Genomic DNA, 22,083 nt, shown 5'->3' with positions numbered 1-22,083 from the left:
TTCCCTTACTAGTGCCAATCATTCAAAACAACCACCCAAAGAGAGCCAGGGAAAACCCAGTACAAAAAACCCAACGTGAAAACAGATAAGTGAAGATACTGAAGATATTTTTTACAAAAGACTGAAAATGAATTTCTAGAAATGAAAAATACATTGTGTACAATGGAAAGTACACTGAATAGGAATGATGCAGATTAAATATTGCAGAAGAAAAGATTATTTATCTTACAGACATAATAATAAAAAAATATGAGATGAAACATACAGAAAATTTCAAAGAATAAACAGAATAGTTGAGACTGGTTCAAGAAGCCAAAAATCATCTAATCGGAGTTCCCTAAAGGAGAAGAAGGGAAGATGGGTATAAAAGTATCTGAGGAAATAATGGACTTTCTTTTCCCAAATTTGATCAGAATTATAAAACCACAGGCTCAAGAAGCTCAATGAATCTCAAGCATAAGATACATGAAAAAATTACATCAACACAACATAGTCAAATTGCTCCAAACGAGTGAAGAAAAGGAAATCATGAAAACTTCCAGAGAAAAAAGGCACACCATACACAGAGTAAGAAACATAAAGATAGCCTCAGAAATGGTGTAACCAGTAGTACAATGGAGCATCATCTTTTCATTGTTGTAAGAGAAACTGTCAAACTAGAGTTCTAAACACAGAGAAAACACTCTTCAAAAAAAGGCAATGAATGGTTTAAAACATACAAAGACAAAATAAAGGCTTTCCATACATATGAAAGCTGAAAGAATTCCTTTCCTTCTGACTGGCACTACAAAAAATATTAAGAGAAGTTTCTCAGGCAGAAGAAATGTGATGCCAGAGGAAAATACAGATCAATATAAAGGCATGAAAAAGAATGAACTCTGGAAATAATAACCTCATTGACATATATATTACGCTCTTACATTTTATTTAGATTTATTTAAAAGATTGGTAAGTATTAACACAAAAGTAATAACTTATTCCTGATTGTTAATGCAATAACTAAAATATATGATAATGATTGCATAAAGGTCTAGGAGACAAAACTGAAAATATACTATTATAAGGTTCTTACACTGTATATTAAAGGGTATAAAACATTTGTAGATTGTGATAATTTAATATGCATACTAAAGTAACAACTATAATGACAAAACAAAAGAATTAATAGCTAATATGACAACAAAGTAGATAAAATCCAGTTATAAAAAATAATTGAAAAAAACAGAAAGAAAGGAAAATGGGACAAAAATGGGGAAAATAAAAAATAGCAAGATGCCTGTGTTTTCCACTAAGAGTTTTATAGTCTCTGGCCTTACATTTAGGTCTTTAATCCATTTTGAGTTTATTTTTGTGTATGGTGTAAGGGAGTGTTCTAATTTCATTCTTTTACATGTAGCTGTCCAGTTTTCCCAGCACTACTTATTGAAGAGGCTGTCTTTTCTCCATTGTATATTCTTGCCTCCTTTATCAAAGATAAGGTGACCATATGTGCGTGGGTTTATCTCTGGGCTTTCTATCCTGTTTCATTGTTCTATATTTCTGTTTCTGTGCCAGTACCATACTGTCTTGATCACTGTAGCTTTGTAGTATAGTCTGAAAACAGGGAGCCTGATTCCTCCAGCTCCATTTTTCTTTCTCAAGATTGCTTTGGCTATTCGGGATCTTTTGTGTTTCCATACAAATTGTGAATTTTTTTGTTCTAGTTCTATGAAAAATGCCATTGGTAGTTTGATAGGGATTGCAAGGAATCTGTAGATTGCTTTGGGTAGTAGAGTCATTTTCACAATGTTGATTCTTTTAATCAAAGAACATGGTATATTTCTCCATCTGTTTGTATCATCTTTAATTTCTTTCATCAGTGTCTGATAGTTTTCTGCATACAGGTCTTTTGTCTCTTTACGTAGGTTTATTCCTAGGTGTTTTATTATTTTTGTTGCGGTGGTAGATGGGAGTGTTTCCTTAATTTTGCTTCCAGATATTTCATCATTAGTGTATAGGGATGCCAGAGATTTCTGTGCGTTAATTTTGTCTCCTGCTACTTTACCAAATTCATTGATTACCTCTAGTAGTTTTCTGGTAGCATCTTTAGGATTCTCTATGTATAGTATCATGTCATCTGCAAACAGTGACAGTTATACTTCTTCTTTTCTCATTTGGATTTTTCATTTTCATTTTCTTTTTCATTTGGATTCCTTTTATTTCTTTTTCTTCTCTGATTGCTGTGGCTAAAACTTCCAAAACTATGTTGAATAATAGTGGTGAGAGTGGGCAACCTTGTCTTGTTCCTGATCTTAGTGGAAATGGTTTCAGTTTTTCACCATTGGGCACAATGTTGGCTGTGGGTTTGTCATATATGGCCTTTATTATATTGAGGTAAGTTCCCTCTATGTCTACTTTCTGGAGGGTTTTTATCATAAATGGGTGTTGAATTTTGTCAAAAGCGTTTTCTGCATTTATTGAGATGATCATATGGTTTTGCTCCTTCAATTTGTTAATATGCTGTATCACATTGATTAATTTGCATATATTGAAGAATCCTTGCATTCCTGGGAGAAACCCCAATTAATCATGCTGTATGATCCTTTTAATGTGCTGTTGGATTCTGTTTGGTAGTATTTTGTTGAGAATTTTTGCATCTATGTTCACCAGTAATATTGGCTGGTTGTTTTCTTTCTTTGTGACATCTTTGTCTGGTTTTGATATCAGGGTGATGGTGACCTTGTACAATGAGTTTGGGAGTGTTCCTCCCTCTTCTATATTCTGGAAGAGTTTGAGAAGGATAGGTGTTAGCTCTTCTCTAAATGTTGGATAGAATTTGCCTGTGAAGGCATCTGGTCCTGGGCTTTTGTTTGTTGGAAGATTTTTAATCACAGTCTCAATTTCAGTGCTTGTGATTGGTCTGTTTATATTTTCTGTTTTTTCCTGGTTCAGTCTCAGAAGGCTGTGCATTTCTAAGAATTTGTCCATTTCTTCCAGATGGTCCATTTTATTGGCATATAGTTGCTTATGGTAATCTCTCATGATCCTTTGTATTTCTGAAGTGTCAGTTGTTACTTCTCCTTTTTCATTTTAATTCTATTAATTTGAGTCTTCTCCCTTTTTTTCTTCATGAGTCTGGCTAAAGTTTTATCAATTTTGTTTATCTTCTCATAGAACCAGCTTTTAGTTTTGTTGATCTTTGCTATCGTTTCCTTCATTGCTTTTTCATTTATTTCTGATGGGATGTTTATGATTTCTTTCCTTCTGCTAACTTTGGGTTTTTTTGTTCTTCTTTCTCTAATTGCTTTAGGTGTAAGTTTAGGTTGTTTCGAGATGTTTCTTGTATCTTGAGGTAGGATTGTATTGCTGTAAACTTCCCTCTTAGAACTGCTTTTGCTGCATCCCATAGGTTTTGAGTCATCGTGTTTTCATCGTGTTTTCATTGTCATTTGTTTGTAGGTATTTTTTGTTTTCCTCTTTGATTTCTTCAGTGATCTCTTGGTTATTTAGTAGTGTATTGTTTGGCCCCCATGTGTTTGTATTTTTTACAGATTTTTTTCCTGTAACTGATATCTAGTCTCATAGTGTTGTGGTTGGAAAAGATACTTGATACAATTTCAGTATTCTTAAGTTTACCAAGGCCTGATTTGTTACCCAAGATATGATCTACCCTGTAGAATGTTCCATGAGCACTTGAGAAGAAAGTGTATTCTGTTGTTTTTGGATGGAATGTCCTGTAAATATCAATTAAGTCCATCTTGTTTAATGCAACGTTTAAAGCTTGTGTTTCCTTATTTATTTTCATTTTGGATGATCTGTCCATTGGTGAAAGTGGGGTGTTAAAGACCCCTACTATGATTGTGTTACTGTCAATTTCCCCTTTTATGGCTGTTAGCATTTGCCTTATGTATTGAGGTGCTCCTATATTGGGTGCATAAATATTTACAATTGTTATATCTTCTTCTTGGATTGATCTCTTGATCATTATGTAGTGTCCTTCTTTGTCTCTTGTAATAGTCCTTGTTTTAAAGTCTATTTTGTCTGATATGAGACTTGCTACCCCAGCTTTCTTTTGATTTCCATTTGCATGGAATATCTTTTTCCATCACCTCATTTTCAGTCTGTATGTGTCTCTAGATCTGAAGTGGGTCTCTTGTAGACAGCGTATATATGGGTCTTGTTTTTGTTTCCATTCAGCTGGTTGTGTCTTTGGGTTGGAGCATTTAATCCTTTTACATTTAAGGTAGTTATCAATATGTATGTGCCTATTACCATTTTCTTAATTGTTTTGGGTTTGTTATTGTAAGTCTCTTCCTTCTCTTGTGTTTCCTGCCTAGAGAAGTTCCTTTAGCATTTGTTGTAGAGCTGGTTTGGTGGTGCTGAATTCTCTTAGCTTTTGCTTGTCTGTAAAGGGTTTAATTTCTCCATTGAATCTGAATGAGATCCTTGCTGGGTAGAGTAATCTTGATTGTAGGTTTTTCCCTTTCATCACTTGAAGTATGTCCTGCCACTCTCTTCTGGCTTGCAGAGTTTCTGCTGAAAGATCTGCTGTTAACCTTATGGGGATTCCCTTTTATGTTATTTGTTGTTTTTCCTTCACTGCTTTTAATATTTTTCTTTGTATTTAACTTTTGATAGTTTGATTAATATGTGTCTTGGCATATTTCTCCTTGGATTTATCCTGTATGGGACTCTCTGTGCTTCCTGGACTTGATTGACTATTTCCTTTCCCATCTTAGGGAAGTTTTCAACTATAATCTCTTCAAATATTTTCTCAGTCTCTTTTTTTGTCTTCTTCTTCTGGGACCCCTATAATTTGAATGTTGGTGCATTTAATACTGTTCCACAGTTCTCCGAGACTGTCCTCAGTTCTTTTCAATGTTTTTTCTTTATTCTGCTCTGCGGTAGTTATTTCCACTATTTTGTCTTCCAGGTTATTTATCCCTTCTTCTGCCTCAGTTATTCTGCTATTGATTCCTCCTAGAGAGTTTGTAATTCTATTTACTGTGTTGTTCATCACTGTTTTTTGCTCTTTAGTTCTTCTAGGTCCTTGTTAAATGTATTTTGTATTTTCTCCATTCTATTTCCAAGATTTTGGATCATCTTTACTCTCATTATTCTGAATTCTTTTTCAGGTATACTGCCTATTTCCTCTTCATTTGTTTGGTCTGGTGGGTTTTTACCTTTCTCCTTCATCTTCTGTGTATTTCTCTGTCTTCTCATTTTGCTTAACTTACTGTGTTTGGGGTCTCCTTTTTGCAGGCTGCAGGTTCGTACTTCCTGTTGATTTTTGTGTCTTCTCCCAGTGGGCAAGATTGGTTCATTGGGTTGTGTAGGCCTCCTGGTGGAGGAGACTGGTGCCTGTGTTCTGCTGGATGAGGCTGGATCTGGACTTTCTGGTTGGCAGGACCACATCCGGTGGTCTCTTTTTGGGTGTCTGTGAACTATCATGATTTTAGGCTGTCTCTCTGCTAATAGGTGGGGTTGTGTTCCTGTCTTGCTAGTTGTTTGACATAGGGTGTCTAGCACAGTAGATTGCTGGTCGTTGAGTGGAGCTGGGTCTTAACATTGAGATGGAGGTCTCTGGGAGAGCTTTCTCCATTTGATAGTACATGGGGCTGGGAGATGTGTGGTGGACCAATGTCCTGAACTTGGCTCTGCCACCTCAGAGTCTCAGGCGTGACACCTGACTAGAGCACCAAGACCCTGTCAGACACATGGCTCAGAAGAAAAGGGTGAGGAAGGAAGGGAGGGAGGGAGGGAAAGAGGAAGGAAGGAAGGAAAGGAGAGAGAGAGAAGAATGAAATAATAAATAAAGTTAGTAAAATGTAAATAATTATTAAAAATTAAGAAATTAAAAATTAATTTAAAAAAAGAAAGAGAGCAACCAAACCAAAAAACAAATCCACCAATGAGAACAAGAACTAAAAACTATACTAAAAAAAAAAAAGGGACAGAAATAACTCTAGGACAAATGGCAAAAGCAAAGCTATACAGACATAATCACACAAAGAAGCATACACATACACAAAAAGAGAAAAAGGAAAAAAAATATATATATATATAAAAAGGAAGAGAGCAACCAAATCAGTAAAGAAATCTACCAGTGATAATAGGCTCTAAACACTAAACTAAGATAAACATAAAAGCAGAAACAAATTAGGTGCAGAAAGCAAACTCCAAGTCTACAGTTGCTCCCAAAGTCTACCGCCTCTATTTTGGGATGACTCGTCTATTCAGGTATTCCACAGATGCAGGGTACATCAAGTTGATTGTGGAGATTTACTCTGCTGCTCCTGAGGCTGCTGGGAGAGATTCCCCTTTCTCTTCTTTGTTCTCACTGTTCCTGGGGTTCAGCTTTGGATTTGGCCCCGCCTATGCATGTAGGTCGCCTGAGGGCATCTATTCCCTGCCCAGACAGGACGGGGTAAAGTAGCAACTGATTTAGGGGCTTTGGCTCACTCAGGCCGTGGGGAGGGAGGAGTACAGAATGCAGGGCGAGCCTGCGGTGGCAGAGGCCAGCATGACGTTGCAGCGGTCAAGCATTTACTTTTTTACTAGCATCACCAGTATATGTTTTCCTGCTTGATGAAACCTTACCAATGCCTTTAGTCTTCATGATATGTTACTTTTGGTGATGGTTTTGATTAGAGTTGGAATTGAAGGGACAGTAAAGGGGACAAAATGCATTTTGTCTTATTTAAAGCACTGAAATAAGCAGTAGAATAACTTCTTGAGCTTTTACTAAGACTAGATTTTGACATCCTTTTTCGATCTGTCCTCACAGAACTATGGATAAAATTAAGAAAGCACAGGATGGAAAACTACCACTAATTCTGAGGGGACATTTAACATGTGTTTTTATCTGAAGATGATATCTAAGACCCTTTCTGACATCATAGGTATATTACGTTGTGAAACTTTACCATTGCCAAATAATTAAGTTCATGTATTGGGAAAATTCCTTCAAAGAACGAGACACTGTTTTTTCAACACTGCTAATATAAGGGCCGTATTTAATATGATTTAAAGCATGTTTAATTAAATGTTTGATTTTAAGCTATTGTTTATACCTTGCTTTGTTCCTACAAGTAATTGAAACAACTAGTCCAAGTTTATTTTTCAGTGGTATATTTAGTCACAAAGATTGAAATGAAACTAAGTGATTAGAACCCACAGTATTTCATAATACAGGAGTAAAGTTGTGGAGAAATGGTAAATTGGGGGAAAGTTAAGTCACTGATACTTTTATGCACTGCCTTTCCAGGAGATTTCAGAGGCTGTGGACTACTTTAGAATGAGGCATGCTTTCGTACAGCTAATAGCCAGTGGACAAGCAGAAAGAGTCAGTCCCCTTAGAAGACTTTACATTTATGGAAAGAGGATCAGTGCAACTCAAGAGTGGCTCTTATGTGAATGCTATCTATACACCTGGCTAGCTTTCCTTACCATCTATGGCCATCTGGCCTTGACCTTAGACCTCTGACAGTCTTGCCTGGCTTCTACTGTGCCCTTTATAAAATGCTGGCACCCTACATCTTTTTTTCTATTATGTAAAATCTTATCCTCTTCATTTATCTACTGTCCGTGATGAATATGGATCTGATCTTTCTAGAACCCCAAGAAATTCTTTAATAGCCAGAAGTTTTGACTGCTGCCTCCTTTAAGGTCAGGATAATATTCTCACATGGGCTTAAGATCTTGAAATTTCCTTGAATAGACAAAATTAATCCATTGTCTGGTGGGGGAGGGATAAGGAAGTTCCCTGAGGAGTGGCCGACTTTCTTGAAAAATGTTTTACAGTAGTATTTAAGTGGTCCCCTCTAGGATCAGTACCATTCTCAAATACATCCAATTTAGGAAATCTTGAGTATCTTTGTTACTTGGTACTTTTCTTTATTTTCCCTGTCACACCACCACCACTAATTTCTTCAGTATCTTAATGATCAGACTGTTATGTGATCGCACTAGTTTTTTAATTTCATAGAATTTCTTGTACTTGCCAAGTACAAAGTGTATGTTCAACTAGGACAGAAACAAGATTTTGTTATATGGAACTAGTTATTACTAGGCCAAGCCATATGAAGTTGCTGATGGTCAACTCTTTTGACCTACAATAATGGCAATTTCATATGGTTTAACCTAATGTAATATCTTCTGTTGAAATTAATTCTTTGTGAATAATCAGTCATACCTTAATATCATCTGGAGGATAGTTTTTTTGGTACCTTTTTAAGCTGTGTTTATAGTTGATCAAGTTGTGTTCTTTTGGAAGTTTGAAAACATTCAAATAGATGTATTTTTAATCTAAATTTTTGGCTAAAGGTTCATAATTATGTAGATCGAACTCTAATTTTCAAGACACTTGAGTTTACATTTTAATGATGAAGGGTAGCTACTATTGATGAGCACCATTGCCACAGTAACACAGGTGCTGTCAAGTGGTTTTTTTGTGTTTGTGTGGTGACTTGGTTTTTTTTTGAATTCTGTCTCTTTGTATTTTCCATAACATCCAGCAAAAGAGTCCAGAGAGGTCTGAAGTATACCCAACATTACTGTTTATGAATTCTTAGGCATAACTGCTCCATTCCCAATAATTGGTTGAGCTTAGATTTAAGTGGAAAAGTTAATTGGTTGGTAGGATTTCCTAATGTTTTTTCTCTGTTTTAGCAATTCCTTGGTGATTAGTGCAGAAGTTTTCCACTAGCCTGTGCACTGTTGCTGTGTTGCTGATGTTTGGAACGAGAGGGGTGTTAGTTAATAGTATTTACCTTTATCATCGCTGCTTCTCATTCAAGTGTGGTGTTCAGATAAGGTCTGCTCAGGCAACTGATGTAACTGCAGCTTGCCGCTGACATTCCCATCATTGCTTCCGAGTTTCTCAGGAGAATAGCAGCTGTTCTTTTCTAGTGAAGAGTGAAGGGGAGCATCTCAGAGAAAGGCAACTTAAGTGCCTATAAAAAAGCATGCTGACTGATTCTGTCCTCTTGCCAGGTACAGATTCTGGCTATTTTAACCCTTTTTCTCTGGCAAGAAATAATCATAAGCTCCTCTTCAGAGGTCTCTTTGATATATGGTGGGGGAGGGCACTTTTCATTCATTTTTTTTTTTCTCCTTTTCAATTGGACTGGTGTAGGAAAGAGGAACATTTTGTAGAAATGTACATACATATTTCATTTTTTTCATATTTAATTTAATGTATAACAGATGGACTCCCTAAAAGTCAGTCTAATAGGAGAAGGCATATTTCAGCTTTCTGATTAGCAAAGATTGAAAAGTAATTAGTACTCAGTACTAATGAAAGTATAGAGAAACAGGTGTAATGTAAGCACATATATGCTTTCTGCAGGATATTTTAGTAATTGTGTGTGTGTATGTGTGTGTGTGTGTGTGTGTGTATCTATCTGTATACAGATGTGTATGTAACTGACATGACTTCCAACCTAAAAAATCCACTTTTAATAATTTGTCAGACTAGAATATTTTTATAAGTTCATAAAGATATACATACAAAGCATTCTGTATAGCAGTACAGTAAGACATTGGAAACCACCTAAATACACATCTACTATCTATAGGGGATGAATTCATTAGAAAACATCCATATAATGGAATATATCATATAATCATTAGAAAGAATGATGTATATGTGTATATGTCAGGATGGACATGACATTAAATTTAAAAAGTGGAGATGCTAAATGGTATGTAGAGTATGATCCTGCATTTATACAAATTCAATTAAAATTAAATACAATTATATAGATCAAGTATCAAACCTTTTAAAGGTTAACACTAAGCAATATCTTTCCATTAAAATATTGACAGTAACATTCATTGAGTCAAGTAGGGCACTGAATGCAAATATGTGATAATATGAATTGTGCTCAGTGCAGTGGAAATTGGTAGAGGGATGCTCCATCTTTCTGAAAAACAGTATTTTAAAAAAGTTTTAAAGCATCCATATGCTTATACAGAGTGACTGTATAACATTAATGATAATAAAATGGTTCATATTTATAAAGCACTATTTTTTCAAAGCATTTTTTTAAACAAGTTTCTTTTCTTTTTTAAAATTTAATTAATTAATTTTTGTCTGTGTTGGGTCTTTGTTTCTGTGTGAGGGCTTTCTCTAGTTGCGGCGAGCAGAGGCCGCTCTTCGTGGTGCGCGAGCCTCTCACAGTCGCGGCCTCTCTTGTTGCGGAGCACAAGCTCCAGATGCGCAGGCTCAGTAGTGTGGCTTATGGGCCTACTTGCTCTGTGGCATGTGGGACCTTCCCAGACCAGGGCTTGAACCCGTGTCCCCTGCATTGGCAGGCAGATTCTCAACCACTGCGCCACCAGGGAAGCCCTCAAAGCATTTTTATACTCATAATTTTCTTTCCAAATCACTCATTGTGTTACCTAGTGCAAAAATGTTTATTATTCTCTTTTTATCAGTTTCCTTTCCGGAAATAAGGAAGTTGAATGATACGCTCTAGAAAAATGCTTTTAGCGTTAAAGGGTTTTATCTATGAAGATGCAAATGTAAAGACCTCTTAGGGAAAGGCACAGCAATGCTAAAAGGAGTAAGAGAAACAAACACTTCAAACCAAGTGCATAGTGTTATGTGTTTCTTTATGGCATTTTCTACATGAGTTTGGCATATGTGCTGGTCATTTACCTGTTTGCTATACCATTTATTCTCTGAAATGTCTTTGGTGTGTTCTTTATCTCAGGGAACTGAACTCTAAAGGCTACCTTTCCTAGACTTCCCTGCCCACTAGGTTTGGCCATGAGGAAGCACTGCAATAAGATCAAAGGTGGGAGGATGGGAGAAGCCAGAGTATTTTTTTTCCTTCTCTCTGCCTTGGACAGCATCACCAATGATGTGTGGGTTTCCTTCCTGATTCAAGCTTCTGTTGGATGGGACCTTCCTCTGTGGTCCCAGTTCCTATCTATCTTTTCCCATTGTGTGAACCTTTGTACACTATTGGTGGGCATGCAAAATGGTACATCTGCTATGGGAACCAGTACGGAGTTTACTCAAACATTTGAAAACAGAACTACCATTGATCTGGCAATCTCACTTCTGGGTATATATCCAAAAGAATTGAGATCAGAATCTCAAAGAGATATTAGCGCTTCCAAGCCCAGTATTATTCACAATAGCCAAGATGTGGAAACAACCTAAATGTCCAGTGACAGGTGAATGAATAAAGAAAATGTGATATATACATACAATGGGATATTATTCATCCTTACAAAAGAAGGAAATTCTGCAATATGTGACAGTAGGGATGAACCTTGAGGATGTTATGCTAAGCCAGTTACAGAAAGACAAATACTGCATTATTACACTTATATGAGGTATCTAAAATCATCATATTCACAGAATTAAAGACTAGAATGGTGGTTTCTGTGGGCTGGAGAGAGGGTGAAATGGGGAGTTACTAATCAATAGGCACAGAGTTTTCTTTTTTTTTTTTAACATCTTTATAGGAGTATAATTGCTTTACATTGTTGTGTTAGTTACTGCTGTAAAACAAAGTGAATCAACTATACATATACATATATCCCTATATCCCCTCCCTCTTGTGTCTCCCTCCCACCCTCCCTATCCCACCACTCTAGGTTGGTCACAAAGCACTGAGCTGATCTCCCTGTGCTACGTGGCTGCTTCCCTCTAGTTATCTGTTTGACATTTGGTAGTGTATATATGTCCATGCCACTCTCTCACTCCGTCCCAGCTTACCCTTCCCCTGCCCCGTGTCCTCAAGTCCATTCTTTACATCTGTGTCTTTATTCCTGTCCTGCCCCTAGATTCTTCAGAACCGTTTATTTTTCTTAGGTTCCATATATACGTGTTAGCACACGGTATTTAATTTTCTCTTTCTGACTTATTTCACTCGGTATGACAGACTCTAGGTCCATCCACCTCACTACAGATAACTCAGTTTCGTTTCTTTTTATGGCTGAGTAATATTCCATTATATACATGTGTCACATCTTCTTTATCCATTCATCTGTTGATGGACACGTAGGTTGCTTCCATGTCCTGGCTATTGTAAATAGTAGGCACGGGGTCGTAATTAAGCAAGAGAAGTTCTGGGATTAGCTATAAACCATGTACCTGTATCCAACAATACTGTACTGTACACTTAAAAATTTGTTATGGGGAAAAATAATACAAATCTACAGTAACAGAAACAGTGTGGTACTGTAATACAGACAGACATATATAGATCAATGGAACAGTATAGAGACCCCTGAAATAAATCTTCACCTAAAACAGTGTTTTTAACAGTTGAATAGAATTTTATTATATCAATATATATCAATGATTTAATTTTCAGTGTTTTGATAATTAGGCTAATTAAAAAATTCCCTGTTTTATATATTTTCAGTAACTTGTCCATTGCTGTAAAGGCAAAATATATTTATATGTTTGAATGATGTACTTAGCTGCATTAGTTAGCTAGATCTAATTAAAGCCTGCTAAATGCCCAGCATAGTTCTGTTTTTTTTATATATTTAATCATGTTTAAAAGATCAATATCAATGTTCTAGTTTTATAGATTGGGCATGGAGGCTCAGTGCAATTGCATAACTTGCCCAGAGTCATATTGCTAGTAAGTGGCTCAAATGGAATTTGAATCAGGCAGATCTTTTTCCAAGTTTGTTCTGTTACTCCATCATTCCTAGTACACATTGGTCTTGAAAGTAAAATGAAAAAGGCATAACTTATTCTATGAATCATAGACCTTGGAATATTAGAGCTAGAGTAGGACAACCACAGAACAGTGACAACATACACTGTCCTTGGCTCCTTACATTTACATTATCTTTTGCTGTGCAGCTTCTTTATCTATGGACAAGTTAGTTGAAGAAAAAAATGTATGTCACCACTTAAAGAAAAACCAGGTTTGAAAAGATAATGCCTTTAATCACATGTCCAATAAATGTCAAACATATATCCAAAGTGGATCTTATTTCCAACTTAAAGCAAATGGTTAGATTTCAGCTGCATAATTAGCCACTAATTGGAATATGCACATTTGTAATAGTTTATGAGCAACAATAAAGAGTATGATTACTGTGACATGTGATATTTCTCTTATGTTTCTGATAAACAGTTTTTTCATATCGATTTGCTGTAGGTACTAGGGTTTGGAAAAATTTTTCTTAGGGAAGTTTCACACAGAGGTGATATTTTATCTGAGTCTTGAAAGACAGCTAAGTGTTCATTAGGTAGAGGAGTAGGGAAAAGACATCCTTGCTCTAAGAAACACAGTGAACAAAGGGTCTGAGTTGGGAAAAACGTGTGGTGAACCAAAGAGGTGGTGAGTAGAAACCATCCCTATTGCGTGCACACACACACACACGCACACGCACACATTCGCATACATATATATTTCTCCTATTTTTTGAAAGAGTAATTTGATTCTCCTGTTTTCTATGTGTTGTTTCTTTTTAAATTATATTTGGCATATAACACTGTGTAAATTTAAGGAAAAATATGTTGATTTGATACATTTGTATATTATAATATGATTGCCATTGTAGCATTAACTAGTTCCTCTATCACATCACATGATTACCATAACCATTTTTGTCGTGGGAATAATTAAGGTCTAGTCTCTTAGCAAGTTTGGTGATTAATATAATATTGTTGTCTATATTCGCTATATTGTGCATTAGATCTCTAGGACTTATTTATCAACTATTTTGTACTCTTAAACAACATCTCTCCTATTTCCCCACCTTCCAGCCCCTGGTAACCATTATTTTGCTCTCTGTTTTTATTAGTTCAGATTTTTAGATTCCACCTAAAAGTGATATCATATAGATCTTCCTGTTTTCTGATCTCTCTCCCTAAGTGTTCTCTTTGCACAGCAAAATGGACAATAAAGTATTTTTCTAAACCAGTTTCTTACCTTTATTATTTTAACATAATTAATATTTTATAATATTTAATATTGAATAAGTCTCAAAACAGCTATTAAAATAAATTTATCTGGGGCTTCCCTGGTGGTGCAGTGGTTGAGAGTTCGCCTGCTGATGCAGGGGACACAGGTTCGTGCCCCAGTCTGGGAGGATCCCACATGCAGCAGAGCGGCTAGGCCCGTGAGCCATGGCCACTGAGCCTGCGCGTCCGGAGCCTGTGCTCCGCAACAGGAGAGGCCACAACAGTGAGAGGCCGGCGTACCGCAAAAAAAAAAAAAGAAAAAAAAAATAAATAAATAAATTTATCTGCAACATTAGTACCTGTGAAGGAAATATTAGATATAAAAATAGATATAAAAATAGAATACAGGACTTTGAGGTATTGATGGTCTAATTGTGGGGCTGGAAGGTGGGGCAGGAAAATTGGTATATCTTATAAGATCATACTTTGTCCTTTGGTTCTCTGGCCTATTACAGTACTAGGACTTCATTCAACCAATCCTTAAATGTCAGCATATGAATTCCTCTTCAGCTCCTTTTCTTTTACAAAAGTGCTTCTAATAATATAATTTATTTCTTATTCTCATTCTTTTGTCTTCCATGTCATTGATTAATAGAATGGATCTACAACGTCCAATTACTACATAGAATATCCTCAGAAAAACTTAAACAAAAGTAAAATGTTGAGGACCAGGGGGTTTTTTTCCATCCTAATTCCCATAATTAAATTGTCCTTGATAAATGCAGCAGGGAAAGTCGCTGTGCACTGGCACTGGGTTTTGAACTTAGAGTTTGTCTATCTATTATAATACAATTAAAAGATAATAGAGTTAGGGCTCTTAATTCAATAACAAGACATATATACTGTGATGGAAGTGGGTTACATAATTCATAATAAATCACTGAGAGGAAATGTGCACATCAGGTGTCTCACATATTTCCATTTGGTGGGTCAGAGTTTAAGGAACTAAGCTATAACTAGAGAATTCAATCACTGCCTGAAAGGCTGCTGCTGCTTTGCCTAAGGATGGCTCTTGCAGGTTTCTGGCTGATGATTTTCTCAGTCAGTGCCCTGACTTCCAGCTTGAGTTGAAATGAGATTATTTACAATTACTAGATATTATAAAATACAATTTTGTTGATTGTGATAGGAAAATGTAAAGAATAAAATAAAAAATTTCACTAATTTTACCACCTATATTTTGATATATAACCTTACAGCTTGTTTCAATGCATATATATATATACATACACATATATAGGTATATATGTGTATAAAAACACATATATATTTAATATCTCTCTTATTAATGTGTCTATTAACAAAATCTGGTATAATAGCATTAAAATATTATAGAAATTTCATTTACTGTACTTAAAATATATAGCTAGAATTTTATAAACTCTTAACATGATTTTTAATGGCAACATAATTTACTATTGGCTTTTTTTCTGATATAGTTGCTGTGTGAGATGTATTTTGGTTGCTTCATTAGAACTAGCTTGACTATAGGTACGGTTCTCATTTTTGAATGGTCATTTGCTCATACACTACTTTTGTAATGACTTCGCATTGGAGGATGACTGCTTGAGCAACAGCTCATTGTTCCGTTGAAATCAGGCTTTATTGGCTTTATGAAATTCATGGGCATTTCTCTAGGTAAAGCAGTCCTTCTCAGAATAGGTTAAACTCTTATAAATTGGGTAAGGAGTGGGTTTGGGGTTTGTTTTGGGTTTTTTTTTTTTATTTGCTTTTTGTCTTTGTTTTTTGTTTTGCCTTAATTATAGGAGATATGTATTGGGGCCATATCCAGGAAACTCTAAATCTAAAAATGTTTACAGTAAGACCATTTTCAAATTTGGAATAAATAATTATAAGGAAATTAGTCTTTTGGATGGCTGCCAAAAGAAAATTGGCCAAATAGTGATTGGCTGTACAGAGATAGGGTATCTGTGAACTGAAAACAAAAATAAAGAAAAAAACAGAACACAAACACACACAATAATTCTGAGTCCAGAAGGGGGAAACGCTTTGCTTTAATTTGGGAAAGAATAAAATAACTTATTCCCATGGAAACCAAACCATTCCTCTCTTTAACAATGAAAAAAACACAAAATTAGACATATGAACTACTCTTTAAGATGCAGATTGTTTTTAGTTAAAAAAAAAACTACAAAGCAAATGGCTTTAATAATACTTATTTTATTTACCAAGAGTTTATGCAGTAAAATATCTTATTCTCTTCTTATAGAAAGGCCAAATCACAAGCTGGTGAACTAAACCAGGAGTCTTTGTTAGCTAATTAATCAGGTGGGGAATGATCTAGTGGAGTAAGATTTAATGGGAGTATGCTTTTTCTCTCTATTTTATGTGATAGACTTTTCCCTTTTGTGTAAAAATATTTCTGTCAAATTTTCCTACATAAGTCTCCAGTTTCCCATCTAAACTGCAAGCCTTTATATTTTCATAAAAGTCAAGGTTTGTGAAACACATGTTAAATAGTTAAGGAATAAAATAGCAAGTACAAAAATAGTAAGAGTTAATAAATTAAACATTTTAAATCATTTAATATATAATCAAACAAAATGAACTTGGTAGATATTTAATTATTTTCCCACTGATTCAATTAGAATTTTATTCAGCTTCACATTAAGCCATGATTGTGGCTTAGTCAAAAAGAGATTTATTTATTTCGTTCAACAGGAATTCCAGGTATAGGCATTTGAGGGCTAGTTTGGTAACTCAGTTATTCCATTGAAGAAAAAAGCTAAATCTATCTTCCTGTTTTATCATCTTTAGTGGAGGATGTTCTACATGCATGTTCCAGAGTAATAAAAGAAGAAAACAGAATAGGGCAAGAAGATTTTTGCTTATATCTCATTGGCAGAACTATGTCAAGTGGTCATCTCTAGTTGCAAGGGAGACTGGGATATTTCACTAAAGCAGGAAAGGGAAGGAGGTCTTAAAAGGTTGCTGAGTGAATGAACTTACTGTATCTGTCACCTTCCACCTATCTGAGCATTCTATATTTATACACAATATTTATATCTTTCTCTGGACTTTAAATAAAATGAATTCATCCTCTGTCTTCCAAGGCAGATAATCCCCAAATTATATCCAGTTACTGTATTTAGCTTGAAGTCTAGGATATTTGGGTAATCTCTCCCTCAGCTACATGTTTGGTTCTTTGTGATCCTTAGGTCTATACACTGAAGACAAGTCATCTTCTTCTAACATTCCCAATGTATTACTGTGGAGAGAGAAGAAAATAGGATAATAGCAATTTAAAAAGTCTTATTCAGTAAGAGGGAATTTAGAAAATATATGACAGTCGGTGGTACATAGCAAATATAATAGAGTCCTGCTGGGTGGGTTACTCAGGACTTCCTGATGCTAGCAGCAGAAGTTGTTAGTTGGCTAGCCAATTTGGCAGGCCCTGGTACTTCTTTCTTGGCGAATTTCTTTTATCTTTTTTCTCCAAGTCCTTGGTTCTACATCTGGGGAGACCTTCCTTGAGCAATGTGCCAATGCCTACTAAAATGAAAGTAAAAGAAAGAGGGCTCCAAAAAGAATTAAAAGACATTGCATATCTATAAAACCATAAATTGGGACCATCCCAGGAAATCCAGGTAAATGGTTTTCCTAGCTGGGAAGAGATTCGCCTTGGAGTCCATTTCCTTTCGCTGTGAGTTCAAGGACCCAGAAATTACTTTAAATACAGCTGTAGTGAGCCTGAGGCACATTTGGAAATACCATGCTCTGGAAATTTTACCAGGCTTCCAGGAGGTGAGTTTCAAGACCATTTTATGAGTAACCACATCAGCCTGGAAAATGTAACTTGTTGCTACTGACTCCTTTGTTCTGACCAATTCCTCACTCTTAACCTAATGGCTGCTGCCTCAGCGCCTGCAAAACTGCATGCCAAGGTGCAACACCATTAATCTGATCTTTGCCACTAAGTTCCCCTTCATTGTCACTTAGAGATTTCCTAAAGGAAAGTGTATGAAACACCCTGGGGCAACAGTTTCGTATGTTTTTGAAGTTGCACTCAGAAACCTCTGCTTGTATACATACATTTTGTATACAGAAGCAGCTGGCTGTTCTCAACCCTGCAAGGTTCCAAATTATGATATTCTCAGTCAATTTATATTGCAGGACACAAGCAGAGTGAGCCTCTGCTTGTAGGGAAAGGTAGCTGTGCTCCCTTGGCATCTCTGCTTAGAGACTCTCTAGCTCTAGTTTGAGTGCATCTCTACCACAGTACACTTTTGAAAGCAGCAAGATTTAATAAGCACATGCCAGTATTCTGAATTTTATTCCTACCATTCACGCTAATAAAAAAGCTTCAGTTGGCATGTGGTCACAGTTCCAAAGTATAGCAAGCAAAAGTTTGACCAGCAGTTTCGCTACTGCATTTCAAAATGCATTAGCTTTCGAGCCTGAGGTAATTAAATCTTCACTGTTTGCCCTCATTGTCTCCTCCAGAGAGTCAATTTCACATTTTAAGGCCTATTATTGAAGCTCCCTTCATTCTTTAAAAATTATTTCATTGATCAGTATTCTTAGTTGCAAACAACAGAGTCTACTCTAGTTAGCTTACACAGAAAAAAAAATTATTTCGTAGACTCTTAGGTCACTCAGGAATTTTTGGAGAGGTCCAAATGCCCACCTCTAAATCTACTGTGCAGAAACAATGTCCAATTATATCATGGGGTTTCTTTGGAGAAAACATCATTGCCACCATTGATCAATACTTTGTCCCTCAGGACTGAATACTGGAGACTCTACAATAAAGTACAAAAGACCACCACTATTGTTGCCGAAAGAGCAAAACCCCACAATACAGTCACTGGCTCGCTTTGCTCAATTTGAGTTCAGATCTTGCTTGAATGCAGGTCAAATATCTGGACCGTAACTACAAAGGAATCTAAGAATGTATTTGATCTAGCTTGTCTTGAGAAGACGAGGAACATAAGGAGAAATGTAGCCAAAATGGAAGGAGAATGTTTAAAGATGCTGGGTATCCATATGTGATGATTTGATTTAACAATATCTTACATGCTTACTGGGATTTTTAGCTTATCGATAGGACTCTGTGATGTCCACTTCCTCAACACCCATTGCAACTAAGTTATCTTTATGGTACAGAATTTTCTGAGCATGGACATGTTATCATAGATAACTGTTGCAAATAAGAAATATACCTTAGAGAAAATATCCCAAAGATTTCTGATCCATATTTGATTACGTCCAGTTCAATTAAAGGAAATAGAATGGAATGGGGTAGGATTTTCTCTTATTAACATTACTTAACTATCACAACTTTTTTTCAATATCCCTGATACCTGCAACATCCCATGGGTGGAATAGTCTGTGGGAAATCTTATTTACTATGAAATATACTATGCCTTTCTGGCTTAGATAGATTTAAAACAAGTTGCTAACATCAGATGCCATTTAGAGAAGTTATCACTGGTTGTTAACTTATCCACATCTGTTTTCAGTGAGTGCCATAACTCCACAGATCGAATCAAAGTCAGAGTGTGGGATGAAGATGATGACATTAAATCCAGAGTGAAGCAACATTTCAAAAAGGAGTCAGATGATTTTCTGGGACAAACAATTGTAGAAGTGAGGACCCTGAGTGGAGAAATGGATGTCTGGTACAATTTAGGTGACTGTCTTTATATCTACTTGAAAAATGTTAAATAAAATTCCAGAATATCTGTGGAAGGTATTATATTCCTATATAGGTAAAAATAACCAGTGCTTTTCTCGAACATTCTCATGGACTTCAGGCAGTTTAGTTTCATTAGAAATTAAGGTGATAATTATTCAAACTCTGTATTATTGAAAGATATTGGTAAATTTGAGATGAAAAGAGAAAAGTCTTTCTAGGAATCAACTGGGTGTCTTTTAGGAGAAAAATATCCCATTCTGAATTTTTAATTCATAACATATAGCTTCAAAAAACCTTGCCAAATGTATAGAAAATAAATAACCTATGACTTTATAATGTCTGACTTATTTCCTTTTAGTCCCTTAATGAATTTTGGCAATAAAGGAAAAGTGTATTTTGGATAGTTTGCAAAGATGATATAAAAGTAGGCTTTAGCAGGCAAAGCCAGATACACATGTGGACTTCTGCTTATTCTGATGATGAAGATATTGAGAATATGTTTAATTGGCATGATTTTAAAATGGAATTTTATTATGGAACCAAGAATTGAATAAAGATAAGTTTTAATTTGACTTTTACTACAATTGAATAATAAGCTAGGATCTTCAGTGCTGACTTAGTAATAGTAAATATATATGGATCACCTCATTTTCTATAAAGGATATGATCCAAAATGGCTTTATCATATCACCTGAAATGTTTTAATTAAATTTTTAAGGTCTGGTTGTGAATCTAAGAAAGGTTTACATACTCCCAGGATTACGAAGTGTTTCCAGTTAGGATACCAACTTATCTTAGCAAATTAAAGAGTGCTTTTGACTTTTTAAAAACCTACGTACTTCAAGTAATGTAATATTTGGCAAAGTAAAGGGGTAAGGCCACAAAATTAATGAATATCTGAATTATATAATAATTTAAAGAAGGAGAGATATATAACTTATCTGAACATAGATGATTCAAGCTAGACTAAAAACTCGTTATCAAAAAATATTTTATCTTGAGGAAATCTTTAAAGAAAATTGGTGCTTCTCCATTATTGGCATAAAGGTTTTGCTTCACTTATAATGATAATCCTCCTGTATCTTGTTTATACTATTAAATAACTTTATATATGAAAACAGAGATGTTAGGCAAGGGTAAACTTCAGGGCATTAACTCTGCACAATACTCATAGGTTGTGTTTTAATTAAAGAGGCTTGCCTACGTGAGTTTTTGTTTTTTGCAATAAGTTAACATGTTCTTGAATTGAGGGAGTTAGAATTCAGAACAGAAATTCCTCAGATTATTCTTTTGACAAAAGTTACAAGGGTATATTTAGTTTGCAAAAGAATTTGAATGTGCTTTTAATAAAATCTGCCACCCAGCTCTTGTGCAGAAACAGTCCTTCAGTCTATGGAAAGAAAAACATGATGCAACAAACATGGACACCTTTGCCTGCTCATCCTCAATTCATACTTTTGCGCTGTCATTGCTGATGTTTAACCTTTAGAAGGAGAGAGAACAGGTCTTAGCTTTGTATAAAATCCCACAGTGAGTTCCATCCCCATTAGTACCATATTTTCATTCTTTGTGCAATGTTCTTCCTTCCTCATTACTTAGAATCCGTTCCACCATGGAAGGAGGACTTGGCCAAAAGTCCTAGGCATCTAAGCAGAGCCTGTGTCCCATGGATCCATTGTGATGATGGTAGTTAAAATGTTCCCCTGTGATTCCAGGAAAAGGTCTGTGACAGAAAGGTCTCAGGACTTGACTTTCTCTTGGCTTCAGCAGAGAACTTCAGCATTTGTTGAGAATCAACTATCTCCCAGCCAATAGGAGAAACTCTCAAGATCCTGGCAGTCCTAAGGGAAGAACCTTCACAACACAATGACTATTAAATATTAACGATGAAAGTCATCAGACATTCCACAAGAAGAAAGTGGCCTATGTGATTTAACTGTATCTTATTTGGCTAAAAATACAGTTATGCTTAGAAAAAGGGGCAATTAAAGAAGTCTTCACCGCTGACTTTGCGTCACTCTCTCTCTTTATCTTTTGTTTTTGAGATGGGTCAGCTTGCTCCTTTATGTGTTTCATCAGGGCAGTAGGTATCAGACATAGGTCTCCTACCTACATTCACACCGGAGGAATTTTGTGACTATGCTTTTCTTTCTCTCAGAGCTACTACTCAGTTCATATTAGACACACGTGCATACACTTACACACACATTATTAGACTGAATTGGCTACATACTGATTCCATTCAAAGAAAGAGTGAATCTAACACATAAGTAAACACAGGCTGTAGACTATAGGTCTTCATGAATCACTGACAAAGAAACCTAATAACAAATGTTTTTGTTAGAGCTTTGACTCATTTTTTCAAGGACAGAAAGAAAGAGTGGGGCTTTTAGATAAAATACTTTCCTCATTAATTTTTTCTTTTAGTTATTTTGCTTTTCATTGCCCAAATAATTAATTTCATTGTATAAACTGATCTAGTACACAGAAATTTATA

General features: G+C 35.6%; 1 protein-coding gene across 2 annotated transcripts in view; it reads left to right on the top strand.

Moving 5' to 3' along the window:
- The window catches only part of UNC13C (unc-13 homolog C), a 790,070-nt gene that overhangs the window by 437,196 nt on the left and 330,791 nt on the right, over positions 1–22,083 (top strand). For both annotated transcript variants that reach the window (XM_049705963.1, XM_049705964.1), the window contains one exon: positions 19,411–19,580. In XM_049705963.1, the coding sequence (XP_049561920.1) occupies positions 19,411–19,580 (170 nt within the window). The remainder of the gene's footprint in view (positions 1–19,410; positions 19,581–22,083) is intronic.

Source organism: Orcinus orca, chromosome 2 (assembly GCF_937001465.1).
Source record: "Orcinus orca chromosome 2, mOrcOrc1.1, whole genome shotgun sequence".
Taxonomy (NCBI): Eukaryota; Metazoa; Chordata; class Mammalia; order Artiodactyla; family Delphinidae; genus Orcinus; species Orcinus orca.
This window is presented reverse-complemented; position numbering and strand designations above follow the sequence as displayed.